This window comes from Ailuropoda melanoleuca, chromosome 16 (genome assembly GCF_002007445.2).
Source record: "Ailuropoda melanoleuca isolate Jingjing chromosome 16, ASM200744v2, whole genome shotgun sequence".
In the NCBI taxonomy this organism is placed as follows: Eukaryota; Metazoa; Chordata; class Mammalia; order Carnivora; family Ursidae; genus Ailuropoda; species Ailuropoda melanoleuca.
In genome coordinates this window covers 24,362,755-24,386,932 of record NC_048233.1, presented here as the reverse complement: position 1 = coordinate 24,386,932, position 24,178 = coordinate 24,362,755, and the positions used below count along the sequence as shown (strand labels likewise).

At 39.1% G+C, this 24,178-nt stretch overlaps 1 protein-coding gene across 1 annotated transcript in view; it reads left to right on the top strand.

Annotated features, from left to right (window-relative positions):
- ITPR2 (inositol 1,4,5-trisphosphate receptor type 2) overlaps positions 1-24,178 on the top strand; it is a 494,278-nt gene that overhangs the window by 94,348 nt on the left and 375,752 nt on the right. The window contains 4 exon segments of the mRNA XM_034646080.1: positions 3,495-3,593; positions 3,869-3,952; positions 4,251-4,397; positions 8,442-8,537. Coding sequence (XP_034501971.1) covers positions 3,495-3,593; positions 3,869-3,952; positions 4,251-4,397; positions 8,442-8,537 — 426 coding nt within the window.

Genomic DNA, 24,178 nt, shown 5'->3' with positions numbered 1-24,178 from the left:
TCAGCTGTAAAGAAGCTCTCGTTTGCTGCTGTGCAGTTAGAAAGTCATTGGGGGTAGCAGAGTACATAGATATTTCATTTTCATTTATTTTCCCATGATTGAGTGGTTAATTTTTCATTTTCAACTTTGATCTAAGAAGACATTCGTTCTTTACCTTGATGGTAAATTTTAAAAAGAAGAAAAGCCCAGATATTCTTTCAATGAAGAGAAAAATTTAACTCTTAGGGGAAGAACCTTTTCAAACAGCGGGTAGATTTTGTTGTTTTGTAAAACTAGATCTCTGGGAATTCTAGCAAAGGCAGATCTCTGGTATGTTGGCTTCTACTGCAATGCCGTGCCAGGTGTCACTTCCGAAGAAGTGTAGCTGCCGGTGGCATTATATTGCTCTTTATTTCCAGTAAAATCTCAGCTTGGATCTTCATGGCTGTTGCATAGAATCAACAGAAGTGCTTTTGGAATTGGAATTTTTAAAAGATGCTTGTGTACTAGGGTGAGCGTGCCGTGGCAGAAAATGATTCCTCCCTCAAGTTCCTTATTAAATGCACAGCTTCTCAGAAGGCATCAGAGCACATCAGCGGACATGCGACATTCTTCAGAGCATATTACTAAGTTCCATATTTATCAAGTTATCTAATTAGGTGTGAATTCCCTGAGAACAGGGACTATTTGTCACACTTTTGTATTCTTTTTGGCACCTCTTACTATCATCTCTTTTGATTAGCGCCTTGTCCATTCCATTTGCAAGATTTTTTTTTTTCACCTTGGCTAGTCGAAGTAACCATTGTCAAAAACAAGACTGAGGACTTGGAAATTAGTGAATTAATGTTAAATTCTCTTTGTGAATACCATTCTTATGAACCCTTGGTGTTTAGAACATTTTGACCAAATGGCTGATCTCTTAAAAATATGCAGTAGAAGACTTTCTGGGCGGTGTTTTGAAATAAATATAACTTATGGATTGACCCAAAGCTTACAGAAAACTATAGTAAAATAGTAAGACGTAGATCAGTGGCTATAGGTGCAAAGAAAAATATTCTTTTAATTGGAATGATATAGTTAGACTATATCGTTATATTTAGCAGCTTATTGGCTAATATTTATATGATGCAGGTAAGAGTGACATTGTAGACCAAATCCAGTTGTCCTTTAAGAAATTGGAAGATTGGACCCAGCACTGTCAGGATGTGTATTAAGTCCCGGTATCCGTAGTATGGATGGCTACGGAAACTTCTGTCTGGTCCTGAGAGTCAGAGCTGCCTTGGTGTCATGTGTAATAACGTGCATGCATGCGTGCGTGTGTGTGTGTGTGTGTGTGTGTGTGTGTGTTTTGGAAGGGGATGTTGGAAATATGTTTATGTCATGTTAAGTTTTATATGTTTTTCCCTTATATTTGATTTTTAAAAATACTTACCAATTTTGGTTCAAAGTTAGAAAACAATATAAAGATGTATTGCTTAAAGTCTCTTATCCTTTTTTCCATCTCCCCATGTCTGTACCACTGTAAACCTCTGTAAAGATTTCTGATGCATGTACTCTTACTCCCTCCCTCCCCTTTTTACACAAAGAGAGCCTGGCTCTGCCCCTCACCCTCTCACTTCACGTTGTTTCTTGATGATATTCCCTTATCTGTGCATAGAGAGCTTCTATGATGGCTTTGGCGAGTCACAGCCCAGCACCCAACTGATGATGAACTTGAAAGGCGGGTGATGAATAGAGACCAATCCTGTGAGCACTAGAAGCTACTTCTGCAAACCCTAGGAACAACTTCCCTTTGCTTGAATAGTGAGCTTGAGGCTTCTTTATCATAGTTTGTGACAATAGTACTTTGTGTAAATGTAGACTCCTGTCTATAACCCATAAAAGCTTAATTTATATTGGAAATAGGAAATTATGTTCCTGAAAGTCTTGGTCTAGGTTAAGATACAGGGAGGAGAAGTTTTGTTTATTCTTATTTTCTGAGTCCTAATTTGTTTTTCAGTTATCTGTCAAACTAATGTACTCTAATACTCAGTAAGAGATATGCACAGAGAAGGTATTAGTTTTCGTTTCTGAGATGGTGAACAATTCTATATGAGAATTGAGAGTGTAGGTCTTACAGTAATAAGTCTTTTTTTTTTTTAATTTTTATTCATTTATTTGGGTGGGGGTGCAAAGAAGAACAGAGGGAGAGGGACAAGCAGGCTCTGTGCCCAGCGTGGAGCCCAATGTAGGACTCAATTCTAGGACCTTGAGATCATGACCTGAGCTGAAATCAAGTGTCAGAAGCTTAAGCGCCTGAGACACCTAAGCGCCCCATACAATAATAAGACTTCTAATGGGTTGTGACAAGAGACACTTTAGTAACTCTAAAATTAAACTGCTCATTATTACCATTAAGAAAGCATTACTTCAGGATGCCTGGGTGGCTCAGTGGGTTAAGTGTCTGCTTTCTGCTCAGGTCATGATCCCGGGGTCCTGGAATCAAGTCCCGCCTTGGGCTCCTTACTCAGCAGGGAGTCTGCTACTCCCTCTGCCTGCTGCTCCCCCTGCTTGTGCTCTCTCTGTCTCTCTGACAAATAATAAATAAGATCTTTTTTTTTTAAACAAAGCATAACTTCATTTCCCACAATATGAGCTATGAATAGAAATTCTTGAAGATAACTTGGACATTGTTAATGGTAACATAAATGAAAAATCAACTTCGACTTACTTTTCTGGAGCATTTCTCCCAAAACCAATGAAATCTTTTTTAATATATATTTTATTTATTTTTTTCAGTAATCTCTACTCCCCTGATATCAAGAGTTGCATGCTGTACCGACTGAGCCAGCCAGGCACCCGCTAATTAAAAAATTTTTTTAAGTTAAATTTTTTTTTTATTTAAACCTGAACACCAAAGTTGAAAGAGCAATATCAGTTTTGGATGTTTAAGATAAGAGTGAACCAGATGCTCAAGGACCAAACAATAAGCATATTTCTACAAGGTCATACCTAATCGTGCATTTCCTGAATCCGGATGACATTAGAATGTTTAGTGTATTTCTGGGATGATGGGAAAGGTCAAATTTAACAGACTTGTTTTTAATCCCATAGATAATGCAAATGTATAACATTTTCTGCTTGCACTTGAAGTGGTTCTAATATTTAGGCAGATTGATTGTGGCAGATGCATTCGCTCCCTCTATCAGCTGTGCTCACGGCGTAAGACCCGGTGTGGAGGGGTAATGTCCTATTTATCGACATTTAAAAAGTTCTTACTGAAATGGGAGACTAATAAGAAAAGGGTCCACACCAGCTTTATGAATCCAGGCTGATAGGCACTATGGAACATGATTACGTGATCATTTATTGGAAAATATTTTACTCAAAGAGAAAAAGAACTGAACTAAGATTTGTGTGGAAGACAGACCAGGTGTTAGGTCACTAACAGAACCTCCTTGAAGTAATTTCTATCTTCAAATACAGCACCATAGATCTGCTCGGTGTCTCAGTTGCAACTTATTTCTGATTCCTAGATTGTCGTGGGTGATAAAGTTGTCCTGATGCCCGTGAACGCAGGACAGCCGCTGCATGCCAGCAACATAGAGCTTCTCGATAATCCGGGGTGCAAAGAGGTGAGTTCAGGAGGATAGAAAATGAATTTGTTTACTTTTATCATGAGAGGAAAAAAGGTATATAGGTTCATTCATTGTTTTCATGAACATAATTATGTTAATTAATATTGCTAAGACCTGTGTAATAGTGATTACTGTTTTTGGATGGTATTTGTGTTGAGGTATTTACCTCATTGTCCAGAGTTATCTTTTTTCTCTTTTTTACTAGTTGGAGGAATAATTGCTGGTATAAAATGGAATTGCAGTTTTATAACTTAACATTTCTTCATTAATAGGTGAATGCCGTTAATTGCAACAGTAGCTGGAAAATCACTTTATTCATGAAATATAGTTCCTATCGAGAGGATGTACTAAAAGGAGTAAGTATGTGCTACATGGAACATTTGACAGAAGAACTGAAGTCATCTTACTAAACTTCTGGTTGCAAAACCTGTGTATTCACTAGTATTCATAGTTCAGAAGATGATTATAAGCCTTAATGATCACTATGAGTGTCTCACTGAGTTTTCTTCTCTATAGTTTGACATGTATAAATAATCATTAAAAGCCACGTAGGTGGTAGAAGGGCCCAGAGTATCAAAACCAGGAGACATCTGCCTCTTATGTCTATTTGTTCAGACTTTTCTTGGAAACAGTGTTCTCTTCCCGTTTTCCTAGGGTGATGTTGTTAGGTTGTTTCATGCAGAACAGGAGAAGTTTCTGACTTGTGATGAATATGAGAAAAAACAGCACATTTTCCTTCGGACAACCTTGCGTCAGTCAGCCACTTCCGCTACCAGTTCTAAAGCGCTCTGGGAAATAGAGGTGTGTAAATATTTTTTGGACTTTAATAACTATTTATATAAAAAGACAAGATTTACTAGGATGCTTATGTTATTGTTATAGGCATCATTTATGATAAATCCATAAAACAAGATTATTTGTGTACTAACTTGTACCTCTCCATTACTGTGATCAATTTGAAATGTTGCTACGTCCTCGACCTATCCTCTCTGGGAAATTTCTTTTCCTGTCTCTCTCTCTCATCTAATAAGGGAATATATAGATGTTGCTTTCTAAAAATCCATTGTGAAATATTGTCAAGACTGATTGGACTGCAGGTGATGTGCCTCAGATGGCATCTGAATGTTCACTCACTTTAGGTAAAGACAGATCCCAGACCTGCACAGTCATTGAGAGGGACTTTGTTTCTTCTGGGGATGTTATTTTTATTGGATGAGGAGACCCATAGTTAAGAATTCATCCATCCTTTAACAAGTATTTCTTAAATGTTGCCAATAGGACAATTAAGAAAATGTAAGGTATGGATTTTTCTTTAAAGGATCTTTCTATACAGTGGAGGAGATAAGATAGACATAATTACCTATGAACAAGCTAACATTTGATAAACTCCATCTGATTTAACGGACATCCAGGCCTGTAGCAGTGGTTCTCAACCATTTTAAACCCATCACTCTCCTTTTACAGTACATATTTCATGACTTTTCTTTAATATCTTAAAATGAAATTCATAGGTAATATTATTTATTATTTACATGGTTAAAAATTAATGACATCCCTAAATTCTAATTTAGAAAAAATGAAAGGAAAATAATTTATAATAAATAATTTATAATAAAATAATACGTATTTCAACATGTAAATAATTACTCTAGGAGGTACAATATTTGTACCTATCTTGATGAATACATTTGGTTTTGAAAGAAGTGGTAGCAGATGAGGGTCAGAAGACATTATATACAAGTACAGGAAAATGAAAGAGCAGGGGTAACTGTGGGCCCTTGAATATCTCGTGTTAGGGGAAGTAATAACAGAACACACTTATTTGTACGTGATTAAAAAAAAGAAGGAAATAAACACTGACATAGGGATAACAACACAAATTACAGACTATTGAAACAGAAAATGAGGAAGTATGATGTTTATGCCAATGAGCTGAGCCTTAATTATAAATGTAACATCAAAACAATCATCTAAGTTATGACGTGGTTTAGAATAGAGATGAACTAGTAGAAAAAGCATATTTTCTATCTTGAAACCCCACTACATAATGAGGCATACTTTCAGTCTCTAGCATTCAGAAGAGACCTTATCCTTCAAGAGGATAGGTTTACAGGGAATTGAGAACGTCTTGGAAAGAACAACCATCACCAAAACTACATGACATTCTTCCCAGAAGTGTACCTGACAATGTCTCTTATCAGGGGAAGCCTTGAAAGATAACAGGCAGCCCCCAAATAAATACAGAATTAAAATAGGTATTTTTCACACTGTAGATTTCTTACCATTGTGCTCTAAAGAATTAAAGAAATATAAGGATAGCAATAATGTGAGGTGTAATTTTAAAGCTTTATTAGTGAAACGCAGTCATAAAAAAGTCATATAGTGACTTCCATTTATATATCATATATTTTTTATATTATATAAGCATATATAATAATATATAATGTAATTAATATAATTAAATACTATATATTTATAGTGAGTTCCCCTTATTTCATGTGTCTCCTCCTATATGATATTTGGCTCTCAGTCTTTTAAAGGAATTATGAATCTTCTCTCTTATGTACTTACTATTAGTTTTATAGATTTTGCTGTTACTGTATAACTGCATTGTAATCCTTTCCAACAACATGTGTAGTTGAAAATACTGTAACTGTTAGAACCCACCGAGCAGTCAAAATGGAGAGAATGAATCCATTATTTAATAATTCTGAAATAATGTCTTAAATCCATTTATGCTTCTCTCTCCATAGTGAATTTCTCCTCAATTATCAGACTTTTCATCTGACTTGATATGGAAACTTCTTAATATGATTATATGTTAAAGTATTACCAATTTGTATTTGTGGTAGTTTCATTTCTGCAGGAGGTTTGAATGAGGTAGGCGGTGGGACATTTCTCTATTGCGTGCTGAGTCAGTAAGGGTGGGCGAGGTTGTTTCAAGCAAAGAGGTATTTGTAGGAAGTTAGGTTTCAATGTCACTGGAAGGACCAGACGGGGAAAACCAGGGTAGGGAGCACGGTCTTACTTGAAGATCAGGCAATGCCAAAAGTCACCGCTGCTCCTCCTCTGAGCCCTCAGATCTCTCCTCCTGGGCACCCACACCACCTTGCGGGAGCGCAGCAGGCAGCTGCCACCCCTTTCCTGGAACCCGAAGAGGAAGCTTTCTTCTACTTTTCTCTGCTTCCCCTCCTAATGGAATGACTCCTGAACCCTGCTGATGAGGCTTCCCACCGCTGTGATACAGAGAGAAGAGCACTTGGAAGGGTGAGGGGGCGGGTCCTGAGTGCCACACACAGTACCTAGCCTGCACTCAATGCCGGATAACTCCGGTAGCATCCCTCCAAAATCACACTGATGAATGAAAACACCCTCCTTTCTGTACCTCTCTAGGGAGGTGTACTGGTATTGCTAGACCGACTAGTGTCTAGAATAGGACTTCTTAGTCCGGGATCCGTGGTGGCCTCAAGTTATTTGTGAACCTCTAGCAGCTGTATACAAAATGTGTGTGTAAGTTTGCGAGACTACCAAGAGATTTGATCAGAGTGTCAAAGGTCTCTATGCCTTCGCCAAAGGAGTTCGAGGGTAGCCGGTGTGAGTAGCAAAAGATTTGTGGAAGAAGTTTGATTTGAGAACTTAGAACTTAGACTTGGAGGATGGGTAGGTTTTTGGTGACAGGGAGAGTGGTTTTTTTGTTGTTGTTGTTGTTAAGACTTCATCCAGTTTGAAGTATTTTCATAATTATTATCTTATTTGAGCTATCAGAGTAGGGGATGACCTAGAAGCTAGAGGCTAGCAAAAACATTAGAAAGTTATATATAGCAGCACACAGCATTTGAGGCTGGGGCAGGAGTGCAAGTAGGGGGGGGAACGTCAGTATTAACAAAAAAAGGTAACCTGTTGGGGAAGAATAATGGAAAGTTCTCCCAGTACTTAATCTTCGAAACAATCCTTTAGATTAAAATCATTTTGGACATGATGAAACTGGCTTGAAGATGTTACATCACTTGCTGTGATCATACCATAGAAATTGGCAGAGCTGGGACTCACAGTCATCTGCAGACTGCGAAACGTAGGCTTTGCTGCTGCCCCAAGCCACCTGCTTCAGAGCATCTCCTTTTATTCTCAGTGAGCCTGGTGGCTCAGCATCTGGGGCAAGGCCAATGCCAAGGACAGGGATCAAAGGATGTGGTATTAATACAAAAGCACATGTAGAAAGGGCCAAGAAGTGAATTCATTAAGAGCTCCAGGCCTTGGCATTTGTGGTCCTCTCTGCCTGGAATGCTATCTTCTGATCTCTCTACGTGACTGTTCGTTCTTACCCTGCAGGTTTCAGCTCACATGTCATGTGGGAGAGGCCTGGGCTAATCGCCACATCTAAAGAAGCCTTCCCTAGTCACTCAGTCATGTGCTCTGTTTATGTCCTCCTGGCATTTGCCAGATCTTATTGACTGAAAGTTCTAGTCTTATTCATTGCTGTGACCCTATTGCCTAGAAGAGAACCTGGTGTATAGTAAGCTTTTAGTACTTGTTGAATGAATATTTGAGTGACAGATGGGGGAGAACCCCTCAGCATTTCCAGTTTTGGCCTGGGAAACCTGTCTTTTGGAGTAAGGCTGTATTTACACATTTAAGGCATGGGCGTCACGCACGCACACCGTGAGCGAACCGTTGTGTCTCTTGCTCATTTGTGGGGAATTCTGCTTTTCTGTCCTCTCATGAAAACGTGTATTGGATTTGACGAGTTAGCATCAGCAGGCGAATGCTTTGTGTACTGCTGGCACCTGCTTGCCAGCAGCGTGAGTACCTTTTCGGCCTTATTGCTGTTGCCCTTCTCGCCCGTAGGTCGTTCATCATGACCCGTGCCGTGGAGGTGCTGGGCAGTGGAATAGCTTGTTCAGATTTAAACACCTCGCAACTGGGAACTACTTAGCTGCAGAGGTAAGACTAAAGGATACAGTGCTATTAATTCTCCAACTCTGAAAGAGTGAAATAAGCAAGTACGTTCTCCAAAAGATGCTGTGTTTGTAGGAACAGTCATGACACAAAATTTGATTGTTGTCTATCATGGTCTGGATTGGCGTACACATTATTCTTACAAGGTGAGTATTAATCGAAGCCTTGCAATAATCTTTGTCTTAAAAATTTAAACAACAAGGGGGGCCTCGGGGGCTCAGTCGGCTGACTTGAGATTTCGGCTCCGGTCATGATCTCAGGGCCCTGGAATCGGCTCGACACTGGGCTCCGTGCTTAGCCCCGAGTCTGCTCTGCCCTGCCCCACGTTCACGTACATGCACATGTGCTCTCTCCCTTTCTCTCTAAGATAAATAAGTGAATCTTTAAAAGAAATTGAAACAACCATTAACAGCAGAACAGTGGTGGTTTGTTTATTTTAAGGTCAAGTGCAATAGAGTATCTGATTTGCGTATCGTATGCCATTCGTTCTAGACTTTTTTATTTAGCTTCACTCTATCAGAATGTCTGCATTGGAGACACGATCAACTCATTGTTGGTGTAGTTAGAGCCCTGATAGTTTCAGGTCATCTTCACCGAGACTGGTTTCGCTGCTGGATGGCCTCTATTGTTCAAACTATTGGAGAGGAAAGGCGTTTCTTCCTGAGACACTGAACTGTCCTGAAACTGTTAATAAAAACGGTCAAAACAAATAAAGGTTTTTTCTTTCTCCACTAAAAACGTGTTGACAATCAGGTAGCTATGAAGGGTGGATACAAGTAACAACATAGAAGTTTTAGAAATGACTTAAAGTTTGGTTATCCAATGTAAGAATTTTGGAAATATTTGTTTTTTAGATGCATGAAAATACCCATTCATTCTACTCTCCTAAACTCTGTTTCTATTTTTAGATTTAGGGTTTCTTCCGGAATCCGAAACCAGAGTTTGGCCTTAGAATTTTTATTTATTTATTTATTTATTTATTTATTTATTTATATTTATATATATCTATTTTAAAGATTTTATTTATTTATTTGACAGAGAGAGAGAGAGACAGCCAGCGAGAGGGAACACAGGCAGGGGGAGTGGGAGAGGAAGAAGCAGACTCCCAGCGGAGGAGCCTGACATGGGGCTCCATCCCAGGACTCTGGGATCAGGCCCTGAGCTGAAGGCAGACGCTTAACAACTGAGCCACCCAGGCGCCCCTGGCCTTAGAATTTTTAGTATTACTTATCCAACTTTTGGTTTTGGATGTGAGGGAGGAAAAGGAACTAGGGATGCAGAAGTAATGAGAAAAAGGTGTGGGAAACAGGAAGTTTGTAGACATGCTGATCCCTATCTAAACCATAACTCAACACCATTACCCTCTACATCCTATTAATCTGTGGTAATTGTCTTCATAGTACTTACCGCTATCTGACTTATTGTACATTTTATTTTCTCAGCATTCTCTGTCAGAATGTATGCTCTCTGAAGGCAGGGATTCTTTTTGTTTTTGTTTTTTTTACATAACCACTGTGTCCCCAGCATCTAGGGCAGTGCCTGGTACTTAGAAAGGATTTGATGAATGTTTTTTGAATGAATGAATGAATATAAAGAAGCTTTTCAGGCTTCTGTAAGCTTAGAGAATGGGAAAATTTTGGGATTTGTATCTGAGTGGCATTTGGAGCCATGTTTGGGCAAATTAATCTCTCTAAGCTCCAATTTCTTCCTCTGGAAAATGGGGATAATCACAACATTTATATAATAAGAGTACTAAGAGAATTAAATGAGGTAAAGTCCTTGGCATGACGTGTGGTGGTAAGCATCTAGTAAGTGATGTTGGCATGGTGAAGTTTATTATGAGAAATAGAGATTACTCTTACTTTTATAAATATCTGACTTATTATTTATGAATCTTTTCAAATAAATGAAATAACAGCTTTGCAATTTGTGGGCTGTTTACACCATGAATGTTTTGAAGTAACTTTTTTGAAAAATGACACTTTGATGCAAAATTAAGTGGTAAGGTAGAGAGTCTTGTCTAAAATAAGAGTTAGAAAGTCTGTTAGATGTCCTATAAGAGATAAGAAATTATCTTATATTGGATCTTGGATTTTATGTTAGTGCCTCTTCCTTAAGTTACTTCAATCTGTGGCTGTTTTAACTATTGACATTCTATAGAAAAATGACATGATTATACATTATTAGTTTTCTTAGTTAATTTCTGCAATTAAAACTTGTATCATTGAGGGGTGCCTGGGTGGCTCAGTCATTAAGCATCTGCCTTCGGCTCAGGGTGTGATCCTGGATCCCTAGGATCAAGCCCCGCATAGGGCTCCTCCGCTGGGAACCTGCATCTTCCTCTCCCACTCCCTCTGCTTGTGTTCCCTCTCTCGCTGGCTGTCTTTCTCTCCGTCAAATAAATAAATAAAATCTTAAAAAAAAAAACTTGTATCGTTGATACATTCAAATGACTAAATTATTGAGAATTAAATTGTTTATTAACTTTAATGCAGATCTAAGACCTCAATATATAAAGGAATTTATTAAAAGTTGAGAAATAGAAAGCAGTTCATTCCTTGAAAAGACTTTGAAAGACTCTTTATTCTGTCTTTAGAGAATATGACTTTAAATGCCAGATGCTATTTTGTCCATTAAAGAGTCTAGTGTGCCTGGAGGATCTCTTCCCTGACCTTTAATACTTGAGATAACATCTTTTTTTATGGCAAGGTGAAAGAAGGAGAATTAAACATTAAATACACCTCTGAATATCGAAAGCTAGGAATTTATTTTCTACTGATTTTAACTAGTAAAATAGAATGGGTGCCTCTGTGTAGTATTCTGCCATCAAAAGAGAAATCTTAGCCTCAAAATACTGGCATCCATAGGTTAGTGTTTTATATTTCATTTGTCAGCTAAGGTCAGGTAAGATCCTGATATAGACACATCTCAGGATGTGTGTGTCCTGTTGGTGTGAAAGTGTCTACAGGTGTGGCAAAGTCATAGTTATTGCAAATGTCATTGTCACTTGATAAAAAAATTGACTTCCAGTTCCAATTCCAAACAGATGGAAATTAGCCTCTGGCAGCAGTTAAAAAACAATACTTATACTTTTATTATTTTGCTTTTTAAAAATGCCTAGGTCTTTAATTTCAAATCATTCCCAGCATTTGGATTTGTAACTTCCTAGCCTTATTCATTTTCTTGTATTAAACCCTTATTCATAGGAGAGAAAAGGCTCCATGGCTTTTATTTTACTTTTTAAATTTTATCTTTAATATTTAGATACTTCTTAAAAAAATAAGACACATACCATAGGATGTTGAAAATGCAAGAGTTGGGAATAATTTTAGAATTCATAGCAGCAACAGACATCCTCTTTAAGATTTCATACCATCCTTAATATATGCTTTTTAAGTGACTGATAAATGCTCAGTGTGGTAGAGAATGCTGCAGGTAGAGAAGGAAACAGAGGAGTAAGTCTCTGCCCTCAAAGAATTGACCTCCTAGTTTGGAAGACAGTCTATGATAAATGGCCACAGGATGGTCAGTGGGCAGAAGCATGTCAGGCTGCTTATGTGTGTAGGTCAAGTTAGGTCAGCATGAAATTAGTCAAAGAATGTTCTTGCTTGGGGTGAACTTTTCCCTGGTTCTCCAAGAAAGGAATAGACACAGATTGGTAGAGAAACAAAAGGACGATCATTGTAGAAATTGCCAAGGAGACATGGACGGGGTTGTGGAATGTCCAAATCATATACAGACAATGAAAAAAGGGAGGCCTGGCTCAAGGAAAGGAGTGTGAAAAGGAATTATTGAGTGACAGATCCCTTTGCTTGAAGATTTTGATTGAAAAGTTTGGGTTTGATCTAATTAGTAGGAGGAATAAAGTTTGAAGTAGTTACCTTAGAGGCTGAGGCTGGAGAGCTGTTTGTAAACGTTTGGTAGAAACCAGTGACGTTCCTAGAAAAACTAATTTCTGCCCTTGAGGAGCTCTCAGTGCGGTGAGATAAGCGTATTACAGCAGTAGGAATAGTGGTGTGCTTATGGGGAAGCACTCAAGTGTGGGGGGTACAGGGAATGGTGAGGAGGCCGGAGGAGGCGCTGCTTGGTGCATGGATGGGTAAGGCAGGTTGAATCACAAATGTCAAGCAAGGAGGATAGAGTTTCAGAAAGGAGAGAGTGCTACCGAAAAGGTCAGGAACAAAATGTATTTACAGCATTTGGCAAGAACACAGTCATTTGTGATTGAGAGCATTTTTAGTGGAAACCAGAATCCAGGGGGTGGAGGAATGACAAGGAAGCCAGGAAGCGGAAGTAGGGGTGGACTGATTTTTCGTATCAGGGCTGTGAAGGAGGAGGAACAGTAATAAAGGGAAAACAGTCCTATTAGATAGGGTTTGAAAGGTATATTTAAAAAATAGGATGAGAACAGAGCTGTTTTTGCATTAAAGGGACGTTCCTGCCAGGGGAGCAGGATCTGGCCGTGTGTTGCTCTTTTCCCTCAGCCTTTCCATTCTCAACACACATATTGATAATTTGAAATATTACTTTAATGTGCTTGAGGCATTTCTGGTAAATTGGGTCATGTAATTCTTGAATTGCCTTTGAGTATATGGTGTTTATATTGGCCAGTGTGGCAAAGAGAGCCTATTGTAGTGGGGAAAAAAAATCCCATGTATATGACTCACAATCTATGTGAATTAAAGCACATATTTAACCTCTCTGAACCTCAGTTCCCTTGTGTGTAAAAAAGATGATAGTATATATTACATGGGGTTATTTTGGAATTAAGGAAGATACGGAGTGTTCAGCACCTTGCACATAAAATATATTCAGTAACTATTAAGTCCCCTCACTTCCATTGAGAAGGGGACAAAAAAATATGGAGTGGTGTTTATTATTACTCTCACTACTTCTACTGTTATTATGATTACAATTTTTATCCAGCAGGGGTATTTTTTTGTAAGCCAGGTGACTGAAGGGGGGTGGGAAATTTAGGGGCTCACCACTGGAGACCTTGTACATGGAATTTATATCCAGTAAATACTAGGTAATCTAATGGATGAATCAGCGAAAAAGACTGAGGCTGTAAATCCAATCATTTCACTTTACAGAAAAGGAAACCCAGGTTCAGAGAGGCGATTTACTTTGTCCAAAGTTCAAAAACAAGGTAATGACAGTCTTTGAGTTCAATGCCAGACTTGCGTTGCTTCATCTATACCAGTGGTTCTCAGCCTAGAGTGATCCTGTCACCCAGGGGCTATTTGACAATGTCTGGAGGCATTTTTATTGTCAGAACTGGGGAGAGGGAGCTGCTGGCATCTAGTGGGTAGAGGCCAGGGATGCAGCCAAACATCCATGCACAGGACAGCCACTACAACAAAGAATTATCTGGCCCCAAATGCCAGTAGTGCTGGTTTTGAGGAACCCTGACCAATGTCACACCAACATTATGCAATTGTTTATTGACTGCGTACTGGGTGGAAGCACTGTTTTGATACTGTGAAGCAAACTGAGGCAATTAACACTTTGTCCTTGTCCTTTGGGAGTTTGCAGTGTAGAGGAGAAGGACATTAATTCAGTCCCTGGGACATTTCCTTTGCAGTTATTTCCAGCATGCATACACATCTGAGATAACCGATTTTGTGTAACGTTTAAATTATTAATATCCATAGATGACCACGTTAAATCTCACAGTGAGTTTAAAGGGCTGCAATCTTAAATCTAAGCACAAATGAAAAAAAAAAGACCCTCAAAATTGTACTTATACATATATTTCCTACACCTGATATTCTATTTTAACCAGTACTTACAGGGAGGCCAAGTTTTTGAGAAAACTGTAATGAGGCTATTGCTTGTGTAGCAACGAAGGGGACACTCTCCAAAGGAAATTAGACCATTTCATATACTGAAGCTTTGGAGTCTAATTATAGAGACAAAGCACATCAACTGCAAGCTATTTAAGAATAGCACCATAAATATAGTGCTATTTTGTGTCAGGGAGTTCAAAATTTATTTTTGAGAAATACACAATGCTAGAAACTCACGGACAAAACGTGGAACAAAGTATTTAATTGTGAATTAGAGAATGAAGCCATTTGTGGCTTAGTCGGATAATGCGTTCCAGAACATTTACAGTACCGTATTGTTAGGCTGTCTTCCTGTGATGTCAGTTTCTGCGGGCCATACAAGAAAGAAGGTAACATGAGGGGAAGCAACATAAACAGCCGTGTATTTTGCATTTAACACACAGCGCGGTTGTGAGCACACTCAGTGCCGTTTGCCCTGGGTCTTTGACTTGTAGCACCTTATCAGTGCGGAGAGCTCACACCCACATCAATGGGGGAGAAAGTAATTTTATTATATTTTGAATGGGATAATATGGGAGTCTCAGTAAACCGTTCCTCCATAGTCATGGAGCAATTATAAATCAAGTATCACAATTTCTTTTCTTTTTTTTTTTTTTTTTAAATTTATTTATTCGACAGAGATAGAGACAGCCAGCGAGAGAGGGAACACAAGCAGGGGGAGTGGGAGAGGAAGAAGCAGGCTCATAGCAGAAGAGCCTGACGTGGGGCTCGATCCCACAACGCCGGGATCACGCCCTGAGCCGAAGGCAGACGCTTAACCGCTGTGCCACCCAGGCGCCCCCAAGTATCACAATTTCTGATCTGCTGCTTCTACATTTTCTTTCTTTGGGTGTTATTTAAGACATAAGGATCCTTTCCAGAACAAGATCGAGTAGCAAATAATGTTATTTGTTAAAGATTTCATCATTGTCCTTTCAAAGACAACTAGCTTATTTGTTTGTAGATAGGCCAGACTTCCACCAGATGGCAGTAAACACTTATTCCCTAACTGTGCAACAGACAGGGTTTAATTAATGAGTTAAAAACTTAGTACTCAAGAACCTGTACATCAGCGTAGAATCTTATGAATATTAGGGTTATAGTTTTAAATATCTCTGTGATTAGTTTTCCACTCACTAGATCAGCCAGAGTTTATGGTTTGTGTGTTTGTGTTTGTATACATATATATAAATAGATGCAATGGGAGAATATATATATACCAGGCCCTCCACATATACGTGTAAATGCTATATATCAAAATATAAATTGTGCCTGGCACATATAAGCATTTAATAAGGTGATTTTTTCCCCTTCTTTTCTTTTCTAGACTTGTCAGTCAGAATAATAGGTTGAAATGCCAGGCATTGGAAAAAAGAACATNGTAAATTGTGCCTGGCACATATAAGCATTTAATAAGGTGATTTTTTCCCTTCTTTTCTTTTCTAGACTTGTCAGTCAGAATAATAGGTTGAAATGCCAGGCATTGGAAAAAAGAACATATACATACATGATTATTTAAAAATATACAAGTGATGATTTTAATGTTATGTATCATAAAAATTGATCAAACCACATTTCCTCATAAAAAACTAACATTTTTGCTTTAAGAAAATGAGCATATATGTGGACTTAGAGGGGTTCTGTTTCTTGCTACTGTGTTAGGTGCAAAGTTGCAGTTATCTTTCGTTTGATTGTGGTACAGTCATGGTTTTCATTGCCTACGTGCTTATGATATTTCTCTGTCCCTCTTTCTCTGCCACTTCTGTATTCCAACTTGTGACATTCTCTACATGACTCCTTCCTAACCCTCTTTGGCCATTCTAATGAGAACTCCCTTCAAGGGTTGGTACTGGCTGGGTCTTTGCTCTTCAAAATCTCCCTGTTACTCACTCCCATGCCTGCAGTGGGCCGGGGATTTGATCTCAGATATTCCACTGCCATTGAAACTCAATACCTATATCTAAGATTGAATTGTTTCCCCATCAAACAGTGCATTTTCTTAGTGCAGTGTTAAAAACTTGAGAGTCGTGACAAACATGTTTTTCTGTCTCCGTTTACACATTCCAGTTCTACTGACTCTGTCTCAGTAACATCTTCTGTGTCTGCTTTTTCCTTTACATTTGGCATGATTGTTTTTGTCAGGGCTCTGCTACCTTTTACTAAAACCCCCGCGCTTGGTTACTTTGCCTCTTTCAAGCCCTGCCTCCATCTCCTACTTACCATGGCCAGTTGGGGATTTTTAATGTAATGTTTTTGCAAACGCTTCCCCGTTGATACTCAAAATCTTTCTGAAGAGCCTATGGTTTAAAAGCCCCTTTGGTCTGGGCTGGCTTGGATGCCACCTTGGATTCCACCCCTCCTCTTTATGGAGGCAGGAAGGAAGTAACATGGTATCCTAGCTAAAGGATATAGCTTTGGAATCATTAGATTGGTGCTTCCGAGTGACCCTCCGCTCACCAGAGGTGTGACTTTGCACAGAAGCCTTCACTTGATGTGCCCCAGGGGCCTCATCTGTAAAGTGGGGGGAAGAATCCCTCCTAATAGAAGAATCCCTCCTAATAGGGTGTGCCTGGGTGGCTCAGTTGGTAAAGTGTCCAACTTGGATTTTGGCTCAGGTCATGATCTCAGGGTTGTGAGTTCGAGCCCTGAGTGGAGCCCCGCACTCCAAGCTCAGCAGAGGAGTTGGCTTGAGATTTTCTCCCTTCCTTTACCTCTCTTCCCCGCCATGTGCCTGCTCTTTCTCTAAAACAAATAAATAAACCTTTTTTTTTTTAAAGGAAAGAATCCCTTCTAATAGGATAATTGTAAGGGGAAATGAATTAACTTTTAAAAGCATATAAAAAGTATTCCACAAATGATGTTTATGGGTCTTCTCTGAATAAGTCTTATTTGCTTGCCTATGTCGCATTCAATTCCCGTGCACTGCCTGTCTTCCCCACTCCTTTCTTTCTCTGACAGTTATGATTCTACCCATCCTTCAAGGCTTATCTCAGATGCTACCTTCTCCATGAATAATTCTTTTTTTTTTTTAAAGATTTTATTTATTTATTAGAGAGAGAGAGCACGAGCGGGGGTGGAGGGGCACAGGGAGAAGGAGAAGAAAGCTCCCTGCTGACCAGGGAGCCCGACTTGGGGCTCAATCCCAGGACCCTGAGATCATGACCTGAGCGAAGGCAGACGCTTAACTGACTGAGCCACCCAGACGCTCCTCCATGAATAATTCTTGAATAAATTTGCCCACCACAGATCCCTCCTTCCTCTGACCTATATTATTTATAAATTATTCATTCTTGTCTTATATCTCTTGTCACACTCTATTTTATATTACAACTAACTATATTTATGTCTTATTTTCCCTCCTAGATTGTAAGGTCTCATGGTTAGGGACCATATTATCTTCATCTTTGCCAAAATACCCTATGCCACAATGCTTTGCCCATTATAGATGTTCTATTAATGTTTATTGAATAAATGATTGAAGAGCATATTAGGTCTCTCCAAGAAAAAAAAAAGATCTCTCTCTCTCTAATGCCAGATTTATAATTTATTTTTTAACATAAAGACATATTTCTTTTAAAGTCCTAAAAGATTCAAGAATCTTTACATGACCATGTCTTTTTTCCTCTTCTTTAGAAATAATATATTTTTGGTTCATCCTTAGTCTAATTAATAATTACCGCTCTTACTATATTCAGAGAAGGAAAGCAGCAGTGTAATTAAAACATACATTAAAGCATATATTTATTTGGTCTTCAGTTAATATTGGTGAATTTATATAGGCATAGATATATTTGGTGGCTTCTCCTCCTCTCCCTCCTTCTTCCCCTCTTCTTCCTCCTCTTTCTCCTCATAATTATTATAACTTTAATGAATTTATTAAGGCAATAACTCCATATTAATTATTTAAAAAAACACATTACAGCCGGAGAGACACAAGATGAGGCCAAATCTAACTGATAGCACCATCTTTAGTATTGTTGCCAAAGACATGAATATATAAAATTTAAGGACCTATAATTAGTATGATTAGGCTTTGGTCATAAACTTTTCTCATTTAACAGATGAGGACCCTGAGTTCCAAGGTTTAGTGACCTTTCCTAAAGCTCATACCCATGAGCTCTTCCCAGGGTAGAGCCTGGAGTCCATTTCCTAAACTTCCCTTAGGGATTGAACTTAGGGATTGAGATGGGTGACCCCACGTGGGTGAAGTATGTGAAGACAGAATTTCAGAAAGTAGTGTTGTCTTTGGGATGGAATATAACTTACATTTCAGAGGGCATACATGATTTTGTATTTGACCTAGGTATGTTAATTCCTGTTCATTTACACATTTTAGTTAGGATACATCATGGTTTCCAGCATGAATTCCCTTCACAGTGTCTGTGGCCAACTACTCTAATGCTTATTGAATGAACGCTTTGACCGTAAGGTATATGGTCCGTGGCTAAACATGCTGCATATCTTTTGGAAATAATTTAGCTATAATTTTAGTATGGCTATTTTATTAACTTGAAAAAAATCTGAATTCTTCAAATTGAAAACAAATTAAAAAATGCAAAACAGTAATGCTGGACTAAAATAGCTGGATAAACCCCTCCCGGGCACTGTGTTGGACCTGTCATTACTACCAAGGAAAAGTGTGTCTCTTTGTGTTTAATCAGTACACAGGAGGCCAGTTAATTCCCTATCTGTTTTGCTTTCTACCTTTCACTCTTGGATTCCAAAAGCAAGAATGATCCTGTTTTGGAATTAATTCTTTTATTTATAATTCAAGGGAATTTAAGGAGGCTGAGATACATATCTCCAAAGAAAAAGAAAGTTCTGCCTCAGATCTCCCCAGGTGCTGGCCTAGCACTCACAGCAACTTGTAACTGGATTCCCCTTTTCTTGCCTTCCTCCTCTGCCTCCCTTTGTTAGTCAGTTTTAAAACCTGAGAGACTCCTTTCATGTGACTCTTGGGCTGGGGTCTGCTTTCTATCCACTCCCCTCTCCTCCCTTGTACCTCCCCTCCACCTCCAATTTCTGATCTGTTTAACCACAGTTTCGTTTTATCTGACCTCAGAATTTGTGTAAATGGAGTCATACAGTATATGGCTTCTTCCACTTATAATATTTTAAAATACTAATATATAATTGACATATAACCTTTTATTAGTTTAGATGTACAACATGATGATTTGGCGTGTGTCTATATTGTGAAATAATTGCCACAGTTAAGTCTAGATAGCATCCATCACCACACGTAATTACTGGATGAGAACTTTTAAGATTTACTCTCTTGGCAACATTCAAACATGCAGTACAGTATTGTTAACTATAATCGTCATGCTGGGCATTCTATCCTCAGGACATATTTTCTTATAACTGGAATTTGTACCTTTGGACCACCTTTATCCATTGCACTCATGCCCCATCTCCCACCTCTGGCAACCCACCAGTCTGTTCTCTGAGCTATGAGCTCAGGTCGTTTTAGATTCCACAGGTAAGTGAGATCTTACAGGTTTTGTCTTTCTCTGACTTATTCCAGTTAGCACAGCATTGTCAAGGTCCATCCATATTGTGGCCAATGACAGGATTTCCTTCTTTTTGGTAGCGGAACAGTATTCCGTTGTATATATTTTCGAGGTCCAGCCTTGTTGCTGTGTCAATATTTCATCATGTATATTACTGAGTGGTACTCCATTGTTTGGTTATGCCGCATTTTATTTATCCGTTCTCCTGTTACATGGTAAGCATATTTGTCTAAACCTAATTTCTGGCTCTATTTTATGTCCCTATCATTGTTTTCCATTTTGTCTCCCCTACTCATTGTCCTCAAATGAATGTGTTATTCTGTCTTAGTTGATTTTCCTGGGGTATGGTAACCTCTGCATACCCAGTTCTTTAGCTGAGCAATGTTATTATCNATTATCTTTGATCGTTTCTTGTATTCCACTAATTTTCTCTTCCTTTGCAGTACACCCATCATCCGGTAATTGATAGGCCTTTCTCTGTCCTCCATGAGTATTTGCTTTCTCCTAATTTTTATTTCTTTATACCTTTCCTCTGTACTGAGAGACGGCTGTTCAATTTTTTTTATGCATTTCGTCGCTCATTTCTTGCAGCATCAAATGTGCTTGCTGCCAACATGGAGTTTAATTTTGTATTCGTGCTTTCATTCTTAGTGAAACCCTTCTTAACTTCTTTTTATAATTCTTTATATTTGTGTATTATTATTTATGTAATTATTTTTTATTATTTTTTCAGCTGTTCATTTTATCCTGTTGTCTTTACATAGAGGAAATGTTGACTTACACTTTCTTGAATATGCTAAAACATTTCCTGAAAGTCGATTTTGCATCATACCATAGAAAATATTCAGAAAGACTCGGAATATATATAACAATATTTTTAATCAGTCCCTGTTGTTTTTTCTTTCCTTCCTTCCTTACTATCTACAGACAAGTGGGCTCTGTGCAGAACCAGATGGTTTGAGTGGATGGTCATTTTGTTCTATTTTTTAAAATTCTTTTTTTGTGTTTTTTTTTTTAAAGATTTTATTTATTTATTTGACAGAGAGAGACAGCCAGCGAGAGAGGGAACACAAGCAGGGGGAGTGGGAGAGGAAGAAGCCGGCTCCATCCCAGACTGCCTGGATCATCCCAAAGGCATACGCTAACGACTGAGCCACCCAGGCGCCCCTATTCTTTAGAATTCTTGATCCTTTTTCTCAGTCGTCAGCCTTAGCGCCCACTGAAGGACACACTGCTGAGTGTAGGTCCCAGGTCCAGCAGATGGCGACTCCGCCCAGCTGGGCTCTGTGGCACTTGCTTCTCTCTCCTACCCCTTTGCTATTTCTACTATGTGAGGCAGTCTGATTCCCACACACAAAGCCACTGTTCTTGCTCTTCTCTTTCTTCAGGCCATGCTTCACGGAAAGCCCTCTGCTGTCATCTGCCCCCTTGACTCTGCCCATTTGTTTTCTGAGCTTTGTCGCATCTCTGTGGTCATGAGAAGACAGAGGTAGCTAGTGGGACAGTGGATGGGAGTCCTGGGGAGACAGGTTTCAGGGCTCCTCAGCGGTACACACTTCTGTGTGGGTTTTTGGTGGGCAAATACTCGGGGTCTCTGAGTGAATGGACAAACAGTGGCGGCCACAGCAAGTATCTTAACTGAGTTCCCCAGGCCGTTAGCTTGAAGTGAGGTGGAGGTATGGCGNATTAACTTGAAAAAAATCTGAATTCTTCAAATTGAAAACAAATTAAAAAATGCAAAACAGTAATGCTGGACTAAAATAGCTGGATAAACCCCTCCCGGGCACTGTGTTGGACCTGTCATTACTACCAAGGAAAAGTGTGTCTCTTTGTGTTTAATCAGTACACAGGAGGCCAGTTAATTCCCTATCTGTTTTGCTTTCTACCTTTCACTCTTGGATTCCAAAAGCAAGAATGATCCTGTTTTGGAATTAATTCTTTTATTTATAATTCAAGGGAATTTAAGGAGGCTGAGATACATATCTCCAAAGAAAAAGAAAGTTCTGCCTCAGATCTCCCCAGGTGCTGGCCTAGCACTCACAGCAACTTGTAACTGGATTCCCCTTTTCTTGCCTTCCTCCTCTGCCTCCCTTTGTTAGTCAGTTTTAAAACCTGAGAGACTCCTTTCATGTGACTCTTGGGCTGGGGTCTGCTTTCTACCCACTCCCCTCTCCTCCCTTGTACCTCCCCTCCACCTCCAATTTCTGATCTGTTTAACCACAGTTTCGTTTTATCTGACCTCAGAATTTGTGTAAATGGAGTCATACAGTATATGGCTTCTTCCACTTATAATATTTTAAAATACTAATATATAATTGACATATAACCTTTTATTAGTTTAGATGTACAACATGATGATTTGGCGTGTGTCTATATTGTGAAATAATTGCCACAGTTAAGTCTAGATAGCATCCATCACCACACGTAATTACTGGATGAGAACTTTTAAGATTTACTCTCTTGGCAACATTCAAACATGCAGTACAGTATTGTTAACTATAATCGTCATGCTGGGCATTCTATCCTCAGGACATATTTTCTTATAACTGGAATTTGTACCTTTGGACCACCTTTATCCATTGCACTCATGCCCCATCTCCCACCTCTGGCAACCCACCAGTCTGTTCTCTGAGCTATGAGCTCAGGTCGTTTTAGATTCCACAGGTAAGTGAGATCTTACAGGTTTTGTCTTTCTCTGACTTATTCCAGTTAGCACAGCATTGTCAAGGTCCATCCATATTGTGGCCAATGACAGGATTTCCTTCTTTTTGGTAGCGGAACAGTATTCCGTTGTATATATTTTCGAGGTCCAGCCTTGTTGCTGTGTCAGTATTTCATCATGTATATTACTGAGTGGTACTCCATTGTTTGGTTATGCCGCATTTTATTTATCCGTTCTCCTGTTACATGGTAAGCATATTTGTCTAAACCTAATTTCTGGCTCTATTTTATGTCCCTATCATTGTTTTCCATTTTGTCTCCCCTACTCATTGTCCTCAAATTGAATGTGTTATTCTGTCTTAGTTGATTTTCCTGGGGTATGGTAACCTCTGCATACCCAGTTCTTTAGCTGAGCAATGTATTATCTTTGATCGTTTCTTGTATTCCACTAATTTTCTCTTCCTTTGCAGTACACCCATCATCCGGTAATTGATAGGCCTTTCTCTGTCCTCCATGAGTATTTGCTTTCTCCTAATTTTTATTTCTTTATACCTTTCCTCTGTACTGAGAGACGGCTGTTCAATTTTTTTTATGCATTTCGTCGCTCATTTCTTGCAGCATCAAATGTGCTTGCTGCCAACATGGAGTTTAATTTTGTATTCGTGCTTTCATTCTTAGTGAAACCCTTCTTAACTTCTTTTTATAATTCTTTATATTTGTGTATTATTATTTATGTAATTATTTTTTATTATTTTTTCAGCTGTTCATTTTATCCTGTTGTCTTTACATAGAGGAAATGTTGACTTACACTTTCTTGAATATGCTAAAACATTTCCTGAAAGTCGATTTTGCATCATACCATAGAAAATATTCAGAAAGACTCGGAATATATATAACAATATTTTTAATCAGTCCCTGTTGTTTTTTCTTTCCTTCCTTCCTTACTATCTACAGACAAGTGGGCTCTGTGCAGAACCAGATGGTTTGAGTGGATGGTCATTTTGTTCTATTTTTTAAAATTCTTTTTTTGTGTTTTTTTTTTTAAAGATTTTATTTATTTATTTGACAGAGAGAGACAGCCAGCGAGAGAGGGAACACAAGCAGGGGGAGTGGGAGAGGAAGAAGCCGGCTCCATCCCAGACTGCCTGGATCATCCCAAAGGCATACGCTAACGACTGAGCCACCCAGGCGCCCCTATTCTTTAGAATTCTTGATCCTTTTTCTCAGTCGTCAGCCTTAGCGCCCACTGAAGGACACACTGCTGAGTGTAGGTCCCAGGTCCAGCAGATGGCGACTCCGCCCAGCTGGGCTCTGTGGCACTTGCTTCTCTCTCCTACCCCTTTGCTATTTCTACTATGTGAGGCAGTCTGATTCCCACACACAAAGCCACTGTTCTTGCTCTTCTCTTTCTTCAGGCCATGCTTCACGGAAAGCCCTCTGCTGTCATCTGCCCCCTTGACTCTGCCCATTTGTTTTCTGAGCTTTGTCGCATCTCTGTGGTCATGAGAAGACAGAGGTAGCTAGCGGGACAGTGGATGGGAGTCCTGGGGAGACAGGTTTCAGGGCTCCTCAGAGGTACACACTTCTGTGTGGGTTTTTGGTGGGCAAATACTCGGGGTCTCTG